Consider the following 24,653-nt stretch of genomic DNA (forward strand, 5'->3'; position numbering starts at 1 on the left):
TGCTATAGGATCCAAAAATGGAAGAGAAATTTTGAGATAAGAGTGATGTCAGGAACATGGTTGGTCAGCTCTTTAGGGTAGTGTGGAGGGATCTCAGAGACTGATTCTAGAACCTTGCTTTGTTTTCCCTGTTGGCGTTTCTTCTGACTGTCATTTGGGAATAACACATCTGTACCATCCTGGCTTCAGCTTTAGGCTCATCTAGAGTAATGTTACCAAGCAAAGTTGGAGTTGTTCACCCCTACTCTGTGGGGCTTCATGCAGCTGCTCTCATCCCTGCATACCTGCTGTAATAATGGAGAAATTCAGAGTTAAATCCCAGGGCCATTTCTTCATGTGTCCCTTCTCCCTGCAAGATGCCTGTTTCTGCACCTGGAATCTTGACCAGAGTCCAGCTGGCAGAGTGGGAATAGAATGATGAAAGAATTGATTTAGAACGATGTGTCCAGCAGCAGGTGGTGTGCAAAATGAATCTGAGTGGAAAGGGACAGGAGGCCAGTGACAATAGTTTGCACCAATAGAACGAAAGGATGGTCACCACCACACATTTATCCTCTCCATCCACCCGTGATGGGTTGGTGAGGGGGAGCCTAATTTGTTTAATTTGTATGATTACAGTAATAAAACACCACTCTCCATTTCGCCTGTTAAGTAAGCCAGGGAACTTGCTAGCCATTCTTCTGTTCTGTTCTATTTCCAAAAGTTCAGAATTGCAGGCCACGAGAAAGGAAGATGGCTGGCAGTTTCTCAGTAGTAGGGTCTAGCGCTCTACTTCAGAGTGACATCCAAAAGACATCCACATCAGAAATCCCACTAGACTCTAAGCTTCAAAAACGGTGCCTAGGGATCCCTCCCTGGATGTTTTAGATTTTTCTCTCCAGAGGGAATTCTTGGCAGCCACATTTTTCAGACTTGTAAACATTTGTTAAAGATAGCTTTTGTGGGGCTCAGCTCCTTAATGATCTTACATGAACACACACAGACGGGCACATGGGCACACACACCCTTAATTGGTTATAGAGTTCTTCTAAGTGGTAATTGGGAGTTAAATGATTTTTCATCACAGGAATTTGATGTACTTTGCAATCAATTACAGTTAATTAAATTCCATTCCCATTACTTGGGTTTTGGGTATGGAGTGGCAGGAGGTTTGATCCTTGTTTCATTGGTGGAAAAGCTGAAGCTTACTTTGCTGCAGGCCACACAGAAGGCGGCTGCGGGCTGGGACTGTGTCCAGGCTTCTATCTTTATTGCCCGTTGCCTGGTTATTCTGACCCACTGTCAAGAAATTTAGGCCCCAGGAGGCCTGTAGACCTTGCTATTGGACTTTACCATCTTCTTTCGTTTGAATTTCTTCATTCAAGTAAGAGACTAAATGGGGAGCCCTCTTTATAAAGGGACTCAGTATTCGTTTTTGGAAGGCAATACCAGAGTGTGCTCTTTTGCTAGGTTTTTACTTAAAGAGATGGAGAAGAATTGTGATAGAATTATTCGTGCTATAAAGGGTCTTTCAAAAATGGAAACCAGCAGTCATTGTTTATGCACCCAAATCAACTCCAGTAGTTAGAAAGGAAAACTGGCATGATTTTTCAGAGAACCTTTAAGTTCATACACATGTTGCTACATTGATACGGATTGACTTTAAAAAAAAAGTCTCAGTGACAATGTGAGTAGAAAGACTTTTATACCTTTTAAAAAAATTACCTGTTAGAAATCATATTTCAGTTTCATCATCTAACAAAATTTCTGTTTTGGTAGACTCTGCATTTATATTTTCATAAATATGGTAGTGTGAGAACTGAATGCATTTTAAGTATTTGGCTAACTTGAAAAATCTGTGTTATTTGTATGTTTACAATTGCCCACAAAGAAGCATTTCATCCTGTTATTTTTATTACAAAGAAGGTGGCAGAAATGATGGAGAATCTCTGCATCTTAGTGGGGACCTGTACTCTACGAACAAGTAGTAACCTCTTTAGTTTTTGAGTTTTAATCTCCCCTTGCTTCTTGGCTATCACAAATAAATGCGAAGAAAAAGCCGAGTAATTAGACAAGTTTGGTAATTTAGTGCTACTAATTCATAACAGTTTATACTACCAGTAATTAGCATTATATGAGCACATCAATTTAACTGCTGGAAATGACAATATCAAAAATCTTGGAACTGGGCATGTAGCTCAGTAGCACAGTGGTTGAGTTCTGGCTCTTTGCATGCCCAAGGCCCTGGGTTCAATCCCCAACATTTAAACAAAAAATGAAACAAAGGAAAAAGACCTCTCAAGTGAGGTCCCTGGAGCTTTAACTCATTTGCTAATTCACTCATTCTTCATGTATTTATTCATGAGCCCCATACCATGAACTAACCCAGCTAAGGCATAATTATATGATACATATGCCCATCTACTTATTCATAATATTTTTGATTAGAAATTACTTTGATGTAGTTTTATGTAATGATCTGAAAAAAACAACAGCTCTTTTAGGGGAATCTGTTGCCCCATGTATTCGCAGCAAGACGTTTATTTTTCTTTCCTCAGTGTGCTTTCCCCCAAAAAATTATTTTAAAAAAATTAAATAAATTGGAGGAAAGTAGCACTGGCTAGTTCCTAGTTTACATAATGTGCAGGATTGCTTTGCTTTTTGTTTTAAAAATATATATTCATGTCTTTTATGGAAGTTTTCATGCTGAAGAACTTCTAAATGTCTGAGTTAAGGAGTTAAGAGGCACTGGAGTTAGTATAATTTATCTTGAATTTTATATCTGAATATGGATCTATTATAATCATTATTAGAGATGGCATATTTGTAGGAAAAACATGAAACTCCATGGCCTGCCTCCCCCCCCCCTTTTTTTTTTGTGGTGGTGGGGATTGAACCCAGGGCCTTGTGCACAGGAGGCAAGCACTCTACCAACTGAGCTATATCCCCAGCCCACCATGGCCCTTTCTGATCCACTGGCCTTTGGGATTCCTGCTGGCAGATGCTATGGCTTCTGTCTCAGCTTTGTTCTCTGAATGGGTGTGGCTGTCTGGCTGTGGCCTGCTGACGTTTCTGTGACATGCAGGATATAGCAGAAGCACATGTGGTCTAATAGTCCCCTCATTTACTACCTTCTGGATTAAGCTCTTAAAATATAATATAAATACCACATTAGTATGTACTAGTATGTACTTATTATAAAAACTCAAGCCATACAAAAATAATAAGCATGAAAGCTCCTTTCCAGATATTTCTGTTTATATACATGGACATATATAATTTCTACACTTAAATGAATCATACCATTTCTACTTCTACATTATGCTTTTTATATTTAATATTATGAGTTAGTAATCTTTCATATCTTCCTCAGTCCTTTTAATTACTACATAGTATTTAATTAGCAGGACATATCATTACTTTATTTAATAATTACTTTATTGATGACTTTTTAAAGTTGTCTCAAATCAATTTTTGCTACTATAACCCAAACCACAGCAAATATTTTTATGTATGTTTTGGATATGTACACTGTTTCTGTAGGATGGTGATTTAGTCAGCTTTTTCACTGCTGTGACCAAAAGACCTGACAAGAATGATTACAGGAGGAGAAGTTTATTTTGGGGCTCATGGTTTCAGTGGTCTCAGTCCAAAGACAGTTGACTTCTTCATTTCTCTAGGCCTGAGTTGAGGCAGAACATCATGGTGAAAAGGTATGGCAGAGGAAAACAGCTCATGATTTGGTACCAGGAAGCATAGAGTAAGCCAACTCCCCTTACCACAATTTATAAATCCCAATGGCACATCCCCAATGACCCACCTCCTCCAGTCACACCCACCTGCCTACAATTACCACCCATTTAATTCCTATCAGAGGGTTAGTGCTCATTATGTTAAGGTTCTCATAACCTAATCATTTCACTTCTAAACTTTTTTGTCTCACACATGAGCTTTTGGGGGACGCCTAATATTTAAACCATAACAAATGAATTCTCTAAAATAGAGTTGCCTGGGTCAAAGAGAATGTAAATTTAAATTTTTGATAACTCCGAAGAGAACTTATTCAAAGGGTATGACCTTTCATTTATGCAAGATGAACCAGTTGTAGAGATCTGCTATACAACATGGTGATATAATTAATAATATATATTGTGCACTTAAAGAAATTTAAGAGGGTTGATCTCATGTTAAATGTTCTTACCACCAAAAAGGAAAGTGTACAAGAAAATTTTGTAGGTGACAGATGTTTATTACCTTGATTGTGGAGGTAGTTCATGGGTGTTTGCCTATGTCCAAAACTCATCAAATTGTATTAAACATGCACAGTTTTTTTGTATATCAATTATACTTCAATAAAGCTGTTTTTAAAAAAGAAAAAGTGTGGACGCTAAGTTTGAAAAGTCTTGTTATAAATTTGTTTTTCATTAAAAGAGTAATAATGAAGAGTACTAAACAAGTTTGGTTTACATAAAAGAAACTTTGTTAGCTCTTTACAGTCAGTAATATACCAATGGGTTTCAGCTTTGGACACAGAGTGAAATTGGCTAGGGCTCTTAAAAATAAAAACAAAGATCCTGATTCCCAGATACCATTAACAGAAATTTTGATTGAATTGGTCTGGGTTGGAGTGTAGATATTGATAGTCTTTAAAATCTTTCCAAGGTTTTATTAAAATTATACATCTAGGATTAAAATCTTTTGCTACAAATTCTTACTAGTTTTCAGTCTTTTTGATATTTTATTTTGTCCAATTCTAATAGGGAGAAAATGTGTCTTGAATTTGCATATTTCTGATTACCAGTGAGGTTTATTAATTTTTTTCATACGTCAAATAACCATCATGTTGTATCCTTTGTCTATTTTTCTTTGTTACTGTTTATTCTTAGCAATGCAGATTAGTCCTTTGGCTCTGTTTTATTAATTTCAGATATTTTCTCTCAGTTTGTGACATACCCGTTTATCTATAGTTTTGTATATTAATAAACTTCAACTGTTTTCTTCATGGCTTATGGATTTTGCATCTTCAGAGTTAGGAAAGCTTTTCTGAAGCCACACCAAGAGACAAAACTATTTTTCCATTTCCTTCTGGTAGTTATACAATTTTCATAAAAAATATTCAGATCCCTTGATTCATTTGGAATTCACTTTATGTATAGTGTATGCTAGGTGTCTAACTTTTTTCCCCCAAAGGTCAGTGAATTGTATCAACACAAATTATTGGTTCATCCAATCTTCCCTCCAGAGTTCTCAGATGCTGTCATTATCAAGCCTCACTCCCGAGAATTTGTTTCTGGGTCTTTCTCTGTTGCTTCCATTTACATGGATGTTCCCATGCTAGTTTCATGCTATTTGTATTTGACTATTTGTTAGACCATATTATTGTCTTAAAGATTTTAAACTAAGTTTCGGTATTTTTAATTCTATATAATTTTTAGAATGCGTTGAAAATCAAGTGAAAAACAAAACTGAAAAAAATCCTGTTGGGATTTTGGATGGTTCACATGAATTTATAAATTATTTTTGGATAAATTGCAATTTTGATAGCATAATTATCCTATTTAGGAAAATGGTGTGACCATTGATTTAGCTTGTCTTGTACTTTTGCTAAAGTGTCATAGCCTTTCCTCATACACATCTGAAGCTTTTCTTGTAAGATTTAGTCATAGATAATTCTGTTACTGTTATTTTCCTAATACTGGCATGGGAACTTTTAATCAGTTATTCATTTTAGTTTATTTTTCTTAGGGTATGGATAGTTACTCATTTTAAAATGTGAACCTTGTATCTGGCCATTTCACTAAATCATTTTTTATTAATTATCATAATTATTCAGCTCGTTCTGAATAATTTTTAGGAAGACAGTTAGATTTGCTACAAATTTTCCTCATTGCAGTCACTAGGATGTTCCAGTAAATTTTCAGTTTCTGTTCATGTTCCATGGTTATTGAAAAATCATGTGTATGGAATCCTTGCATTGTACCTTTCCCATTTCTGATAAAAAATTTTTAGCAAGCTTGTAAGAAAGATGATAACTTGAGTCTATTTCTTTATGGACATGCACATACACATACACACACACACACACACACACACACACACACACACTTTTTTTTTCTGGAAGCAGTATTTTGTCTTTTTCCTTAGGATTCTGTTGAGTCTTAGGTTTATGAGTGTTGAGTCATCAGTATAAAATAGGTTGCAAATAAACAGAAGGCAAAGCAATATATTTTACTACTTTGACTCACATGGTTATATGCCACTCATTTGAGTACCTTTTACCATTTCTCATCCTGGGAGAAGAATGGTCTCTCTTAGCCAACCTCAGTGCTGGGCATGGGGCCCTCTGTCATCATTAATGAACAGTCATTGGCAGGGGTTCACTTTTCTTGCTCTGAGTGGCATGTTTGGAGGAAAAAATGCTGAGAACGTTCAAAGCCAGCTGGCTGGCTGGCTGTAGGATGGCTGTGTGGCTTTGCCAGGTCTCACCCTCTGCTTCTTGATTATAGATGGTGGGGGATGGGATGAAAGCGTATTCTGGTTCCAGTCATGCCTCTGCTTGCCCTCTTGTCTCCCTGTGCTGACAGTAAGTTCAAATGACAATGTGTAGGTGTGTTGCCCATGAGAATTTCTGTGACTAGCTTACAGTGTCCTTTCCTAAGCAAAGAAAAAAAGAAGGAAAATAAAAATAAAAACCTTCATTTCAAAAGTCCCTTTATGGTGCTTGATGAGTCACTTCAACCTCCTACGCCAAGTTATCCTCTTTTCTCTGAATTTCTGCAGTAACCTGAATGGTCTCCACACGTCCACACTTAATAACATCTTCCAGCCAGGACCCTCTGTAACTGGACTGATCTTTTAAAAAATGTCCTTGGCCCATGCCAGCCAATTTTGAGTTAAAGATTGAAATTCTCCATCCAGCCCAAGCAGCTGCTGATGCCCACCTCAGTTTTTAAAAATTTCATACCACTCTCCCACTCGGGCCTTGGCCACATTGACTTTCTTGAGTCTTAGCTACACTGTGCTTCATATCACTGCAGGACTTTTGTGTATATCATCTGCTCAGATGTCCCCTCCTCTCCCTGCAGGGGAATACCCCTACCTTTGATGTCCAAACCTCAGCTAAGACATTCTTTTCCCATGATGCCTTAGGTTGGGTTAAAGTATGGCACTTCCTTAGCCCCCACACCCCTCTCCCTTGTAGCACTTTTTCAGACTTGAAAGTTTTCATTTATTAAAGTGGGCTTTAAAAAGTTAGACTCTTTCTTCTCCACTAAACTGTAAACTCTATGAAGACAAGAACCATGTCCATTTTGTTTATTTTTATGTCTGGCATGCCTACCATCAGGCTTGGCAAAGAATTACCATGTGACACATTTGTTGAATGAAAGAATACAAGTGACTTGAGGTGGCTTCCAACATTATTTATCTCAAAATAAGCTTGGTAAACCTTATTTCTTCCTTATTGACAATAATCAAAAAAATGTTGTTTAGAAAAATGTCTTAAGCTTATCTTGTCTTTCAAAAAAGATTGTGAGAGAAGGCAACAGTCAATCTCTGCATGTTTGAAACCTGGTTTTGACAATGAACAAAAGCCTCCTGGTCCTAAGAGAGGAATGTGAGTGAACTGCAGAAGATGGGAGCTGGAGATGTCAGAGGAGAAGCAGGAGCCGGAAGACAACTAGCAAAAGAATTGCATTAATTTCAGAAATGGAAAAGTTTATTGGAAGCATTTTTCAAAACCCTTCAGAAGCTAGTAAAATAATATTTTACTATGTTTTCTCCAGCTCTTAAAACTTCACCAATGCAATGCGTGATAAAATGTGAAAATAAGTATTGGCAACTAATTATATTCTCAGGGGAGATTTAATTGAAAAGGGAGCATATTTGCACTATTTCTCCTCAGTTAGATGTTTACGGCATCTGGACAAAGTAGAATGAACATTTGAAAATCCTGACATAACTGGTATTTAAAGAATAGCAATTGGCCAACATTTGTGGCTCTGTATGTTGAATATTTTGGCTCCCGTCTTCTGGTATTCATTTTGAAAGATTTATAATCCTTTAGGGAGTGTGGTCAGTGACAAGAGTAGAACTAAATCCTGAAATGTGGAAAAACTAACTTTTCCTAATATAAAACTGTTCTAAAAAAATCCCTCAAGCTTATGAATATGTTTCCAGATTTTCAGAAAAAGCTGATTTACAAAAAATTATTTTTCTATAAGGATCTCACTTCTTAATGACAAATGTAAATAGTTTATGGAACTCAAAATTTTCCTGAGGTGGATATTTCAGAAAAATATAAACTCTTACCTTTTGGACATCTGCTGCAATAAAGTGACTTTAAAAAAAAAGTATGCAATATGTGATTGGTTATAGGGTAAAAAATGAAATAAAGTTCAAAAGTAGAAGTCTAGAAAACAAAAATTAAGACAATTTGAAATAAGAAACAAAGATTTTGCTGAGTGCGTAAGTAGAAAATTGCTACCAAAGTAAACATTATAAAGCAAGAATAGCAGTCAAGAGAATCCATGATCATGCACAACTGAGAATATCCAGACGATGGACTCTTCTTTGAAATAGTCCTGAAGTGGGAGGAGACTCTGGGTTTGACTGAAGCATGACAAGCTACCCCAAGTCTTTTTGCTCCCTAGTCATACTTATGTCCACAACCCTCTGCCCAGGGATCTCCCTCTCTGAAGCTCTGAGTTTGGACTTTCAAACACTTAATAAAGGAGTCCATGGGCTTAGCATAGATGGCCTTTATAATGTTAAGGAATGTTCCCACTATCCCTATTTTTTCTAGTGTTTTGAGCATGAAGGGGTGCTGTATTTTATCAAATGCTTTTTCTGCATCTATTGAAATAATCATGTGATTCTTGACTTTAAGTCTATTGATATGGTGAATTACATTTATTGATTTCCGGTTGAACCAACCTTGCATCCCTGGGACGAAACCCACTTGATCGTGGTGCACTATCTTTTTAATATATTTTTGTATGCGATTTGCTAAAATTTTGTTGAGAATTTTTGCGTCAATGTTCATTAATGATATTGGTCTGAAATTTTCTTTCCTCGATGTGTCTCTGTCTGGTTTGGGTATCAGGGTAATATTGGCTTCATAGCATGAGTTTGGGAGGGTTCCCTCCTCTTCTATTTCATGGAATACTTTGAGAAGTATTGGAATGAGCTCTTCTTTAAAGGTTTTGTAGAACTCGGCTGAGAACCTATCTGGTCCTGGACTTTTCTTTGTTGGTAGGCTTTTGATGACCTCTTCTACTTCATTACTTGAAATTGGTCTATTTAAATTGTGTATGTCCTCCTCGTTCAGTTCAGTTTAGGCAATTCATATGTCTCTAGAAACCTGTTGATGTCTTCGAAATTTTCTATTTTGTTGGAGTATAGATTTTCAAAATAGCTTCTAATTATGTTTTGTATTTCAATCGTGTCTGTTGTGATATTTCCTTGTTCATTCCGAATTTTAGTGATTTGGGTTTTCTCTCGTCTTCTCTTTGTTAGAGTGGCTAAGGGTTTATCAATTTTGTTTATTTTTTCAAAGAACTAACTATTTATTTTGTCAATTTTTTGTATTGTTTCTTTTGTTTCAATTTCATTGATTTCAGCTCTGAGTTTAACTATTTCCTGTCTTCTACTACTTTTGGTGTTGGTCTGTTCTTCTTTTTCTAGGGCTTTGAGCTGTAGTGTTAGGTCGTTTATTTGTTGAGTTTTACTTCTTTTATTGAATGCACTCCATGAAATAAATTTTCCTCTAAGTACTGCTTTTATAGTGTCCCAAAGATTTTGATATGATGTTTCTTTGTTCTCATTTACCTCTAAGAATTTTTTAATTTCCTTCCTAATATCTTCTGTTATCCATTCATCATGTAATAGCATATTGTTTAATCTCCAGGAGTTGAAGTAGCTTCTGTTTTTTACTCTTTCATTTATTTCTAATTTCAATCCATTATGATCTGATAGAATACAAGGTAGTGTCTCTATCTTCTTGTATTTGCTAACATTACCTTTGTGGCATAATATATGGTCTATTTTAGAGAAGGATCCATGTGCTGCTGAGAAGTGTATTCGCTCTTGGTTGGATGGTATATTCTATAAATGTCTGTTAAGTCTAAATTATTGATTGTGTTATTGAGGTCTATGGTTTCTTTGTTCAATTTTTGTCTGGAAGATCTGTCCAGTGGTGAGAGAGGTGTGTTAAAATCACCTAGTATTATTGTGCTATGGTCTATTTGGTTTCTGAAATTGAGAAGGATTTGTTTGACATACATGGATGAGCCTCTGTTTGGGGCATAGATGTTTGTGATTGTTATGTCTTGCTGATTTATGGTTCCCTTAAGCAATATGTAATGTCCTTCTTTGTCCCTTCTGACTAACTTTGACTTGAAGTCCACATTATCTGAAATGAGGATGGATACCCCAGCTTTTTTGCTGAGTCCATGTGCATGGTATGTTTTTCCCCATCCTTTCACCTTTAGTCTATGGGTATCTCTTTCTATGAGGTGAGTCTCTTGCAGGCAACATATTGTTGGATCTTTCTTTTTGATCCAATCTGCCAGTCTATGTCTTTTGATTGATGAGTTCAGGCCATTAGTATTCAGGGTTATTATTGAGATATGATTTGTATTCCCAGTCATTTGGCTCATTTTATTTATTTATTTATTTATTTATTTATTTATTTATTTATTTATTTTGACATGACTTGGTTCTTCCTGTAGTCCTTCTGAAACCCCCAGGGAATTTTCTGCCTCCTTTTAACCATTTAAATTCAGAGAAAGAGCCTTGTTGAAAGAATCATTTTTTCCTTACTTTATTTGCTTTTCCTTTTTGTATGTCACTTCATTTTATTTAATTAATTATGGTTAGCATGTACATTGTTCTTTAAGGTTTACAAAATATATGCTTCTGTTTTTCTATAAAAGAAAAGGAAAGCACTCTGTGTGTTCATCTTGTGCCCCCAAATAAGGGAGTTAGTAACCTGACTAGTAGAGGATTTATTATTTTAAAACCAACTATGGGAAAATGGTGGTGGTGGTGACACTTTTCTTAATAATAAGAAGAAAAGATGGTAAAAATCTATAAAATGTAACTTATTTTAAATGCAAATAATAAAATTAAGGTTCTTGTTATTCTAAGCTTAATCTTAATATAAGGACAGCCTGGTTTACCCACAGGGAGAAATAGTATGAAAAGTAGACATTGTCAGTGACATCGCCTCCGGACACGTGTTCAAAACATTTCGAGAGAAGCGGAAGGAATTTTCTCAAAAGGAGTCAGAGGGAAGACTGAAGTTCAAACCCTTTCCTTCTTCTATTTTTTTTTTTTTTTTTTTGGTACTGAGGTTTGAGCCCAGGGGCACTCTACCACTGAGCTGCATTCTCAGCCTTTTTTCTTTTCTTTCTTTGTTTTGTTTCGTATTGTTTTGTGTGTTTTGAGACATAGTCTTGCTCAGTTCCCAAGGCTGGCGTTGAACTTAGATCCTTCCCCCTCAGCCTCTCAAGTTGCTGGGATTACAGGCCCACACCATCACACCCGGGTCTCTCTTCACTTTTTGATATATGCCCTGTAATAACCCCATTTCAGTTTCTTATTTTAGCAGTAATACATTGTATTGAATTTGCAAGATTTTCATATGTCTGCATGTGTGACTCAAAGAAAGAAGGGGTTTGACAGTCTATGTAATTTTCATTTTCTGTGCTAAGCCATATATATATATATATATATAATCTTATATATTTTAATTTTTAAAATTTTATATTTATATGATGTATTTTAAGATATGAAGAACTAAAAATTTATGTAATACAAAAAACTACATATTTTAATATATACATATATGATGCTTATGTATTTTCTACATGTCAGCCCATTTTCTGAAGCTTTAAGAGAATATGAAGATGGGGGGTAACTTATAAAGAAAAGATATGTATCTATCACAGTCCTAAGGATTGTGGGAAGTCCAGTATCCAGGGCTGGTATCTAGTGAGGGCCTTCTTATTACTTGAACCTTGCATGGCAGAGTGCATCACATGGGGAGAGGTCATGTATGAGAGAGAGGAAGAGATCTTTTTTAACAATACTACTCCTGTAATACTTGGTGCACTCTAGGATAGTGGCATTAATCCTTTTGAGAGGGCAGAGAACCCTCATGACCTAATCACTTCTTAATACCATGACAATGGCAATTAAATTTCAACATGAGTTTAGGAAGAAGCATCCAAATCATGGAGATATATGTATATTAGGTAATGGCAACATTAAATAATTAACAGAACAGACAATTCAAAGGTATTTTTCCTTAAAAAAAAAAAAAAAGAGATTTGGGACCATTGTTACTATTTCGAAACAAGAATCAAAAACTATCTTTTATGAGCACCTTTTACAAAATAGTTTCTTAGCAACAGAAATGCAGCTTTTGTGTCTTATAAATCATTTTGGTGCTTGTGCTGGAACTCTTATTGACCAGTCAGTCTCAGTGGCAGTAGGAGTAACATGCACTAGGCCATGTTCTTTGGATTTTTCAAAGCAGTAATGACCAGTGGACCTTCCTTGAGAATTCCTGTAGCGAATTCTAATTTTAATTTCCTGGCAGGTCTGGTTGACAATCATTAAACAGTTTTAATCTCTCAGATTAGTTTTGATTAACAGAACAGCTCACCACTGCTCTTCACACATGGCGATGAGTTCAGTGCAAATATATATATGTATATATATATATATATACATATATATATTTGAGAGCACCATAGATTGTAGGAATGATTTTCAGACTTGTGTTGCTTTGCACAATGCACTGTTCAGGAACTGGGGTTCCCTCTCTTAACTCTGCATACAACTTCCATTCCTCAGTCACTCTCTTAAGACGTGCCCCTTGACTCTCTTTAACATATTAATATTACCTAATGTTGTAGCTGTTTAAAGGAGACAGACCACCTTTAAATGTTGACTCTTAATTGGAATAACATTTTATGATGCTCTGTACAGCTTTTCCATGCTTCAGCTTGTCAGGATTCATTAAACAAATTATAGTCCCACTCAGAGAACTTAAAAAAGGATTAATGTGCTATGTATGGGGAGACATATTTCCTAGTTCATGGATTTGTAACCATTTGGTATATTTCTATGGGAACATGGTTCTATTTAACCTTTCTATGGCATTGCATCTTCCTAGGGAGGAAATCAGACTGCGACAGTGATTGCTTTGTGTTCAATGAAGGATTTCAATTTAGCTCAAGAGACCTGTCAGCTGGCGATCAGAGATGTTGGAGGCCTTGAAGTTTTAATAAATTTACTGGATACGGATGAAGTCAAATGTAAGGTGAGTGGCTTTTTCACAATGGTTGAGAAGTCTTGGACCCACCTTCTCATGGCTGTCTTTGAAACTGTAGGAGGCTGCTGGACCTTGCTGAACATTTCTTGTCTTTATCTGCTATTTTTGCTGACCGTCAACCTGCTTTTTCTGTTAAGGATGCTCTCTCCTCCCTGCTTCTCTTCTTTCTCTTGCTCTTTATCTGGAATGATGAATGTTTGTTTACATAAATGAAGGGAAATAGGAGGATTGTGTAACCCCTGGGAATGGAAACTATTTCTTAAAAAACTTAATTGGGGAAGGATTTTAGGTAGACTTGAAATTTTTGAAAATATAGCTCTGGTTATGTATTAAACACTCATTCATCTATCACTTTTTTCCTATGTAGATTGGTTCATTAAAAATCCTGAAGGAAATCAGTCATAATCCTCAAATCAGACGTAATATTGTTGACCTTGGTGGCTTACCAATTATGGTTAATATACTTGATTCTCCATATAAGAGTCTGAAGTGTTTGGCAGCTGAGACCATTGCAAATGTTGCCAAGTTTAAGAGAGCCCGGCGGGCTGTAAGACAGCATGGGGGCATCACCAAACTGGTGAGTACCACTGATGTTCTTAGGGGCACAGAGCTGCCACCCACACGGTCACTGCCTCCTGGCCTTCCTGGCCACTCCAGACATTGAGTAGCTGTAAAGGCATGCTGCGGGAGTCTTCTTTTTGTGTCATATGTCCTTTAGAATTACTTTTATATGTTTACATTAGCAAGTGTGTTCACTCTCATTTTTTCAAAGAAACAGAAAAATTCAAAGGAGATGTGATTGTCAGCTCAGTGGGGATCCATTTGTGCATATGAACAGAGATGGTAAGAGAGGGCGAGACCTGTATGATGGAAAGCAGGCTGGAAGCCCTGGCCTCTGAAGTGCGTACTGTGAAGACTCTTCCGTAGTGACAGTCAAGTTAGTTAGAAGTCTGAGAACTAAAAGTAGCAGTCGTTAATAATGTTCAATAAGTAAAACAATGTGTAGGATATCCATGAGACACATCTGTAGTCAGCCATTAGTACTGTGTTTGAGAAGACTATTGAATAAGAGGAATAAAGTGTGTATTATCTAATATTATATAAAATCATAACAGATAACAGTTTTTAATGGTTGATGTTTATGATCTCAATTTATTTTAATTACTGGGAATAGAGCCCATTCAACCACTGAACTACATTCCCAAACTTTTATACTTTTATTTTGATACAAGTTTTTCCTATTTGCCCAGCCTGAACTTGAATTTATATGATCCTCCTGCCTCAGCCTCCCCAGGAGTTGGGATTGCAGGTGTGCACCAGACTCAGCTCTGATCCCAATTTTTAAAGAGCTATACACAAGCATATGGCAAAATACATGCAAAATTAGAAGTGGATACACAAAGCTCACAAGGGTTTTCTCTGAAATATTGATATTTTTAATAGAAAAAATGCTTTTTGACATTTGCCAGTTCATCTTCTATGTGTGTCTTACTTTTATAATAAGAAAAAATCATTTCAGGAGCTATCATCAAAAGAAAAGAATATATCAGCATTCTGCTCAAATTCAGAGACTGAATTTGAATTCAGTAAATGCAGCCAGGTGTGGTGCTGCATGACTGTGATCTTAGAGACTTAGGAGGTTGAGGAAGGAGGATCACAAGGTTGAATCAGCCTTAGCAAATTAGGGAAAACATGTTTCAAAATAGAAAAATGAAAAGCCTGAGGAAGTAGCTCAGTGGTAGAGCACCCTGGAGTTCAATCCCCAGCACCAAAATAAATAAATAAATAAATAAATACAAAAATACATAAATAAGGTAAGCACAGTGTAGAAATGTGTTTTGGTCGTCCATAGTAAGGATCAATATATATTGGATCTCTCCCACAGCTTTTAATTTTCTGGATTGTCTACATTTCTTCACCTAAAATTCCTTAACACATCTTAGTGTCTCTCACAGCATTTGAACCCCTATCTTACACATATAAAGGGTTAATATCCATTGGATGAATGTGAATTTTAATGTGAATATGTATAAGGAGAAGTGTGTTCAGAAATTTACTAAAAGATATTCTGTGTGTTCAATTGTCATCTGCAAAGTTCTATAAGATATAATTACTTCAAAATGAGATAGACATGTTTGGATAGATGAATGAATAGATATGTGATAAAACAAAGCAGATTTTATAGAATCTAGGTGGTGGAAATATAGATATTTATTGTGCAATTGCTGTATGATTCTACTAGTTTTTCTTTGAAATGTTTCATAATTAAATGTTGGGAGGAATGTAATTATTACTATGATTATTATTATTCTGTTTAAATACTGAAATCAAATGGTAGATTAATGTGGTTGTTGACTGAAACCACTCCCATTAAATCATAAGAATGAATAATGCAAAATAAAACTGAAACATGTTTGTTGAGAGTTTTTTGCATCACATTTGGGGGCCTGGTATTTGAAAATTGTACTTATCCAATCAAGATAATAGCACACATTTTAATATAATTTTAAATGATAGCTAAATTAGAAACAGGAATGACCAATAATGGATAGACCAAGAATGATAGACTTGCAATTTCTGGGTTGAGAGCACACCTGGGAAAGATTAGGATTTGGGATCTGCTCTTTTGGTTTGCTAGGCATGTGGAATGGGGTTAGGTAACATATAGATAATAGTTCCCAACTAAAACTGGAAGTAAGGAAGATGACTCAAAACAGAAGTGTACCAATGGCTTGTTATAGCCTCAGAGCAAGGGCCCCGAGTTTAGGGTCAGAGCAGGTAGGGTGATACTGGCCACAATGTGTTTTGGGTACCAGATGGATGTCAGTCTCTGCAGCCTGGGCAATAGATGACAGGGCAAAAGACACAAAGTCTGAGAAAGCAGAAAGCATCCATCTAGGGAAACATTACAAGGTCTAAGTGATTATGTGAATATACCAGTGCTGTCAGTACCATGGCCCGTTTCCATGTTCCTCTTACCTTTTCAGTGGAAAACATTCTGGACACTTCCTAAGTGGCAGTGTGGAGGTAGGTACAGAATCAGGTAGTGGGAAAAGAAATGAATGTATCTCCTTGACCCTATCCATGTCACGATCTAATGGTGGAAGGAGTGTGGGGGTAGGGAGGATATAGACCTAAGGTGTAAGACCTATGGTGAGCTTCAGGTGTCTAATTGAAGCCAGTACAGGGAATGGTAGAGGAACAGAGGAGGGGATGGTCAGTTGATTCTACCAGGAGGAAGAAGGTCTAGAAAGACTGAAGAGGGAAGATGTTGCTTACTGAGGTTTGGGGAGGTAAGTTTTGTCAGACATACCCACCAGGGAAAGGCATTGCAGGAAGACAAAAGTATGCTGATAAAGACCCAGAGCTGGGAAACAGCATTGAGTGGGAACTGCCATTGACTCAGTGTGACCAGAGTCAAGGTGAGATGGGCCAACTAGCAAGATAGAGGTGGAAGGCCATGATGCTTACTCAGGGCTTTATTCAATGAGTTAAAGAGTTTAGACTTCATTGTGATAATGAGGGAATAGCTACAACAGACAGACACTCTTATGTGGTCTGCCCTGTGTTCTATACCATTGTCTTAGAATATCTTTCCTGCATTGCTATCCCATTTGTATTCTGTGGTTAGAAAGTGTGTGAATACTCCTTTCCTTCCCATGTTGGACTCTGTCTTTCCTTGAGCCATAATGAGACCATAACTATCTACTTGACTCATGCTAGTCCCAGGAATTTGGAATTGGGATTGAGAGACTCTGCTTAGCCTGGATTACTCCTTTCTAAACTGGGATGAGGGGCGGCATGACTAGGTGGGCAGTATCCATGGAATTTCACCAACAGACAAAGAACAATGGAGTAGATAATGGTGCCAATGTCCCCAGATAAAGATGGTGAGCCCAGAAGAATGGGAAGCAGCTTCTTGTGGTTCCAGTCACAGCTCTGGGAGGCCTGGCTTCACTTCCTCTAAGGGGCAACCTGACATACTGCTGTGACATTTTAGTAAATTGCCTTTCCCTTAAGGTCTTCAGTGACTTTGATTATTGCAAAGGAAGAGGAGGATGTTGGCAGCTGTACCATTTGATTCAATTGGTTTTGGTAACACATATGGAAGGCTGTGTGCTTCCTAAAGTTCTCATGGTATTAATGGGTTTAGATCATTCATTTCTCATTAGAAAGTTCTAACAGTTTTAGGAAGCCTAGTTTTCTGAGATACAAGAAAGACTAAGAATATTTTTTTATAAATATTATTAATGTAAATATTAGAGCCATATTAAGAAAATACTATCTTGGTGAGATTTTCTTGTGGGAAGGAAAGAAAAGAGCTCCCAAATCTGAAGGAAGTTTTCTTGAAGGGTTTTGTTTGTTTCTGTATTTTTACTGGTTGCTGTATAGTATAAATGTTGATTTTTAAAAGGTGATGACAAAGGCGAGCTTGGTAGCAACCCTTGGTAGCTATTGAAGGGTGAATTAAGTTTTATTTTAAAGATGTCCAAGTTCATTGCATTCATCTCTTCTTGTAGGTCGCTTTACTTGACTGTGCCCAGAATGCAACAGAACCAGCTCAATCAAGTCTGTATGAAACCAGAGATGTGGAAGTGGCTCGCTGTGGGGCTTTGGCACTGTGGAGTTGCAGTAAGAGTTATTCAAATAAAGAAGCCATTCGTAAAGCAGGGGGCATCCCTTTGCTGGCTCGGCTACTGAAGACTTCTCATGAAAACATGCTAATTCCAGTAGTGGGGACATTGCAAGAATGTGCATCAGAGGTACACAAACCAATTCTGCTTCCTTTCCTTTCTTACCTTGACTTTCTTTAGTTAAAAATAATATTTTTAAGATTATATAGCCGTTAAGGTTTTTTTTGTTTTGTTTTTCAGAATATTAGCTTTCTGTTAGAAAAAGGTCAAACTTCAATGTTGACTAATTCTCTTATTGTATAGATCTGTTCAACTTAGACTTCAGTATTTATTTACTTAGGGAGTTTGCTCATCATTGTTATTAATAAATGTAAATAACTACTTATATTCATGCATTTTATACACATAAATATTTAAGCTCATATTCCTAGGAAAACTATCGAGCGGCAATCAAAGCTGAAAGGATCATTGAAAACCTGGTAAAGAACCTAAACAGTGAGAACGAGCAACTGCAGGAGCACTGTGCCATGGCCATTTACCAGGTAGGAGAATCACTCTTGGACCTCTGTTGGTGTTCTTTCTCATGTAGCTCAAAGCAGTGTCTCTAACACATAACCTTTCTCTGGGGAGGGGACTCAGGAATCTGCATTTTAAGAAAGCATCTCAGAGATGTTCATGTCCATTTAATTCTGAGAACCATTGTCCTGCTGTAATGGTGGATACTGTATCTGTTGTATATGTCAGAGAAAAACATGCTTCAATATATCTGCTTGCTTAAACTTCTACAAGACACATATATCTATGTCTCCTAAAACAATTTATTGAGCATGTAATTGCTAAATAAGTACCTGGTGCTCCTATATTGCTTTATGCGTGGCCTATTCAAACATAGTAATCTTGAGAAATGTATCTCCTGTCAAACAAATTGGTGTGTTCCTGTTTTATCTTTTTATTAGTTTTTGTATTTTAATCTTCATTAACTTTTTGTGAATTATAAGATTCATAGTCTGCCAAAAAACAGAATAATAAAGAGGGAAAGATGGCCTTGACAAATGAGTGTCTGGCTCATTCCTGAACACACCAGCTTCTACCCATTCAGAGCAGACTTCCTAGAGGAAGATACCCATGACTTGTTTCAGTAGGGGATTGGATTCATTTCCTGGCTGCCATAACAAAGTACCATAGATTGGATGGCTTAACCAAAATTTATCTTCTCATAGTCCTGGAGGCTGGAAGTCTGAGATCAGGGTATCGGCAGGGTTGGTTTCTTTTGAGGTCTCTTTCCCAGGCTTGAATAAGATGCCTAATAGATAGTCATCTTCTTACCATGTCTTCATGTGATGTTCACTTTGTGTGTATGCCTGTATCAATCTCTTCTTACTAGGAGACTGTCATTTTGGATTAGACCAATCTTGATGATCTCCTTTAGCTTTAATTACCTCTTTAAAGACCCTGACTCCATATATAGTCACATTCTGAAGTACCAAGAGGACTTTGACATATGAATTTTGAGAGGACACAATTCAGTCCATAATAAGAATTTATAGCCTTGACTTATACATATCACTCATATGAGAAACTATTAAGAGTTGGTTAGAAATAGTAAGTGATTTTTAAAATTTGCCACTGAACCAGAATCGGAAATCATACTCAGAAGATAAACATAGCAAGTTTATCTCTGTGGTGCATTACAATGAGGATTTCTTCTAGGGACCCTCATAGATGGCACATGACATGCCTCTACATAGCCTAGTGTCAGAAAACAGTTGTATGCTTGGGATAATAGTCAAATCTGTACTGAATTTATCATGTGTTGGCTCTTTAACCTGAGAATAATAATCAGTTGGGGATATTTATACAGACAATATTTATTTCAGAGGATGAAACAAACATGGGCAAATGTTTGAATAAGATGTCAGGTACTACTGATAGAATTCACTGCTCTGGGCACAGAAACTCTACTAAGAAAATTCTTTGGCTTCAGGTTTCAGGGGTCATTTGAGGTCTGACTAAATCCCTGTCACTTGTCTGTCTTCTCTACTGCATTTTCCTAAAACTCTAGATGTCTCACTATAGACATTCTTCTCCAAGAATGGGAGTTTTGTAGGTTTCTTACTGAACTTTGCCTCTAGCTCTGTAGATGCCCAGGCTACCCCAGAACTAGCTTGGGAGAATTGCCAAGTTTGTAGAAACTGCTGTGCATCACTGGCTCTTTGCGGTTCCAAAATCCATGGATATTTGTCACCGCCTGCAGCAATAACTTGCACAGGTCTTATGGGTGGTGGAGTGGAAACTGAGGCACTTCTATCTTTCTCTTTAGTGCACTGCTTTCTTGCTTGTTCATAGAGGATAGAGGAAATGAGGTTTACTTGCTTTGAGAGGAGAGAGAGAGAGACTTTGTTTCTTGCTTGTTCATTTATAGAGGATAGAGGAAATGAGGTTTACTTGTTTTGAGAGGAGAGAGAGAGAGACCCCGCTTATCAGAGAGAAAGAAACTTTGCTTAAAAGAGAAACTTTGAAAGAAAGACAGGCTTTTCTCCATTCCGTGATCTGCCTTCCGCCACTGCCCCTACTCGCTGCTGTGTTCTTTCTTCTGGCTTTTTTGCTAATGGCTGCTGTGGTGTGTCTTCTCTGGCTACTGCCCTGCTGCGTGTCTTCTGCTACTGCTTTCCTTCTGCTAATGGCTGCTGTAGTGTGTTTTTCCCTCTGGCTGCTTCTAATGGCTGCTGTGTCTCTGTCTCGCTCGGCCTATGCTTATATCACCTCCAGGACGCGGAGAGCAGGGCCACGCCTCTTACGCAAAGATTAGGCGAGATGCTCGGAGCAGGCAATTAGTGCTGGAGAACACATGCGCATACATTGTGTGCGTGGACGAGAAAATCACCTGAGTGTGCTTATGTCTATTAACCTCCTCGCTGCGGATGTGATCAGGCGCCATCCCGGTGCCACCAACATGGCACAGCCCCCAACAGCTGTGCATTCCCAGAACCATGAAAAGGGAGACATATCATCAGATAACTGTTGGTATGAGGAAGAATTATATTTTGCTTGGATATATCTTCAGAAAATGATACTTTGTGAAAAGAAGTTTCATAGTTTCTATGCTCCTTGACTTATGATGGAATTATATCCCCATAACCCTGTGATACATTGAAAATATTGACGTTCATTGAAAACTCCTAACCTACTGAACATTATTACAGTTTACCAACACAGTAACTACTGTATGCAGTAGTTATGCAACTACTGTAGCATATTGGTTGTTCACCATTTTAATTGTGTGGATGATTGAAAGATGCAGCTCACTACTGCTGCCCAGCATCATAAGAGTATTGTACTGAAGATAAGTAATCCAGGAAAGATAAAAATTCAAAATTTGAAGTGTGGTTTCTCCCGGGTACATGCCACTTTCATGCCACTCTGAAGTTGAAAAATCATAAGTGGAACCATCATAAGTTCAAGACAGCTGTAGAATGGCAACTTGCCAGCAATCGTTGAATGCTGGAGATGTGTTATCACTGACACCTTCTAATTTGACTTTTTGTATAGTGTGCTGAAGATGAGGAAACCCGTGACCTGGTGAGGCTCCATGGAGGACTTAAACCCCTGGCCAGTCTACTCAATAACACTAAGAATAAAGAACTGTTGGCTGCTGTCACGGGGGCGATATGGAAATGCTCCATCAGCAAGGAGAATGTGATTAAGTAAGAGAAGGCACTCAATATTCTGTGATAAAGATTTGGCTAAGGAAATACATTTTTGGAATTTCAATGCTGTTTTCATAAAGGGATGAATCTAATGTAATTCAAAGATGCACATTCTGGGTTAAGTTGGCAGGATGAAGGAATTCTCAGAAATTCAGGGCCCCTCTCCATGCCCCACCACCAGACAATGATTGATGTACCTCAGTAGGGTGAAGGGCCTTGCTGACATGACCTTTCAGTGTGAATAGGCTGTTTGGCATACAGACAGTCATTTAAGTCAGAAGTAGCTCTGATATTTCCTGCAGAGATCTATCAAGGTGAAGGGATGAACTTCCCACTGAATCTTTAGAGATGAAAGTGTTTTCATTCTTTTTCCTCTTCTAAAGATAAACAGATGAGTCAGCAGAATGCCAACTAACCACTCCTGGAGTAGTTGTTTTCAAATGTGATTTCTTTGATATTTTATTTTAATGTGTTCATAAATTTTGTTATTTCAAAGTGCCTGTAAAATTTTTATTTATTTTAATCTTCAAATTTATCTCTTTTTTATATGTTTAGAATTCACACTCTCAATGAGTATTCTGAGGCAAGTCCTTGTCTCCATCTGATGAGTTCCCTTAACAGGAAATTCACATGTCCTGACTCAGAATAAACATATTTAACAAAGAATGTATAATGAAGTTGTGATAAGATTAGGGTTAGCTCAGCTAATTAAATTTTTATCTTAATTAGAAGTTCCACCAAATTTCAGCAGTAAAAATTCAGCTGCATTATGATACTTGAAAGTACTGCTGAAATTTATTAGAAAGGGAAAAAAAGTTCTATTGAGAAACTATTGATTTTTGAATATCTACCTTTAAATATCATACTTCCTTTAAGCATAAAATATAATTAATCAATGAAATTGCATGACAAGAAAGATGCTAAAATGTATAATGGTTAATATTGAAGGTATCTGAAGTTGACATTTTTTTAAATGTAAGTAGCACAAGCTACTAATTCTGGGAGGCTTATTATACCCAAATTGGTGCAGAGAAGTTGTGTTTAATGTGTTTAAAAACAAAAATGTGTCATTTGCTTTCATGAAATCCTTAGTGTTCTTTGTCCATGTAAGATCTCCTCTCTGTAAGGTGGGGGATACTCTGAGCAGAACGGAATCACAGAACTCATATGTGGTCATAACCATGGCTGTCTTAGAGGCTGTTAGTTTAGTGACCCAGGCACAGATCTGGAGCAGATGGCTGGCTGTGGATGGCAGCCTCATATTTACCAAGATTCAGATTGGCCAACTGATAATGGGAATGCAATAGCATCTACATTGTAGGGTTCTGTAAGGATTGAATAAGAATGTGGTTTTAGCTATTAAAGAAACATTATTTTCAGCATAAAGCTAGCTGATAATTGCAATTAACTAGTAGTCAAATGTCTCACGCATTTGTGATGATCTTAGGTTTCGGGAATACAAAGCCATCGAAACTTTGGTGGGACTTTTAACTGATCAACCCGAGGAAGTGCTCGTGAATGTGGTGGGGGCCTTGGGAGAGTGCTGCCAAGAACATGAAAACCGAGTCATTGTCCGGAGATGTGGTGGCATTCAACCACTTGTGAACCTCCTCGTTGGAATAAACCAGGCTCTTCTCGTGAATGTCACAAAAGCAGTTGGTGCTTGTGCAGTAGAGCCCGAGAATATGGCGTAAGTACACTTGGAGGAGGAGAGATTTTATATGCTCATTGTAGGACACCTTTGGGTGGTCATAGAATAACATCATCACTTGGATTTGATGTGTAAAGATGATGGAAAACATAAAATGTGTTATAGGTAATTACAAGTTTACTGAAGCATGACTTATTGCGCCAAAATGTTACTTTGGAAGAAATAGAGGGCAGAGCCAGGTATTTGGGAGGATTTCCAATAATTGCTAATGAAATTCCCATGTGGAAACCTTAATGCAATCAACATATTTCTCTCCTCCCAGAGAAGAATTCTCTCTCTTTATCTACCTAGGGTACTGTGTAATTGTAGTAGCGTGCTCGTAATATCCTACTTCTTGTTCTTGCTGATTCAGCTGAGTACCTAACAAGAACTGCAAACTGTGAAGGGAAAAGACAAAGGATTTTAATCTCTGCTCTTAGTCCTCAAGCAAATTGTTGTCTGTATAGGAAGGAAGACTTAAACATGGATCAAAAATACTCAGAAACCTAATTGTATCTGTGCCAGGTGTGGTGAAGCATAGTTGCATCTGTGCAAGGTACGGTGGCACATGCCTATAATCCCAGTGACTTGGGAAGCTGAGGCAGGAAGATCAAAAGTTTGAGGCCAGACTCTGCAACTTAGTGAGACCCTGTCTCAAAATAAAAAATACTAATGTCTTGGAATGTAGCTCAGTGACAAAGTGCCCTGGGTTCAATCCTTAGTATCAAAATAATGAAGTTGTTGATGATGATGATAATAACAACAATAACAATAATTTCACCTGTACTGAACTTGTACAGATATTTTTCTTATCATTGTTCCCTAAACTATGTAGTATAACAACTATTACATTGTATTACATATTGTAAAAAATTTAGAGATGATGTAAAACATGGGAAGATATGCATAGATTATGTGCAAATACTGCACCATTTTATGTAAGGGACTTGAACATCTGTGGATTTGGGTTTCTTTTGATGGCCTGAAAACCCATCCTACATGGATACCAAAGGACAATTACTTATCTTTATCTATATTTGTATTTCTATCTATATCTATCTATTATAGGAGTTGATTCTTGGACCTGTGAGGTTTGGTGAGTCCAAAATCTTATGTAGTAGGCTGACAGACTGGAGACTCAGGAAGGAGTTGTAGTTTGCTGGTAGAACTCCTTCTTGCTCAGGGAAGGTCAGTCTTTGTTCTGTTAAGGTCTTCAACTGACTATATGAGACCCACCTACATTATGGAGGGTCAACTACTTTATGAACATCCACCACCTTAAATGTAGATCACATTCAAAA

The 24,653-nt window shown here is 37.2% G+C and overlaps 1 protein-coding gene across 5 annotated transcripts in view; it reads left to right on the plus strand.

Annotated features, from left to right (window-relative positions):
• The window catches only part of ODAD2 (outer dynein arm docking complex subunit 2), a 176,317-nt gene that overhangs the window by 41,566 nt on the left and 110,098 nt on the right, over window positions 1–24,653 (plus strand). For all 5 annotated transcript variants that reach the window (XR_013758247.1, XM_079106903.1, XM_079106904.1 and 2 more), the window contains 6 exons: window positions 13,163–13,309; window positions 13,689–13,898; window positions 17,842–18,084; window positions 18,387–18,497; window positions 21,505–21,659; window positions 23,110–23,352. Coding sequence is in view for 4 of the 5 variants with exons in the window: in XM_079106903.1 (XP_078963029.1) it covers window positions 13,163–13,309; window positions 13,689–13,898; window positions 17,842–18,084; window positions 18,387–18,497; window positions 21,505–21,659; window positions 23,110–23,352 (1,109 nt within the window). In the remaining variant the exon portion in view is untranslated. The remainder of the gene's footprint in view (window positions 1–13,162; window positions 13,310–13,688; window positions 13,899–17,841; window positions 18,085–18,386; window positions 18,498–21,504; window positions 21,660–23,109; window positions 23,353–24,653) is intronic.

The sequence above is a fragment of the Sciurus vulgaris genome, assembly GCF_902686455.1.
Source record: "Sciurus vulgaris genome assembly, chromosome: 12".
NCBI classification, from domain to species: domain Eukaryota; kingdom Metazoa; phylum Chordata; class Mammalia; order Rodentia; family Sciuridae; genus Sciurus; species Sciurus vulgaris.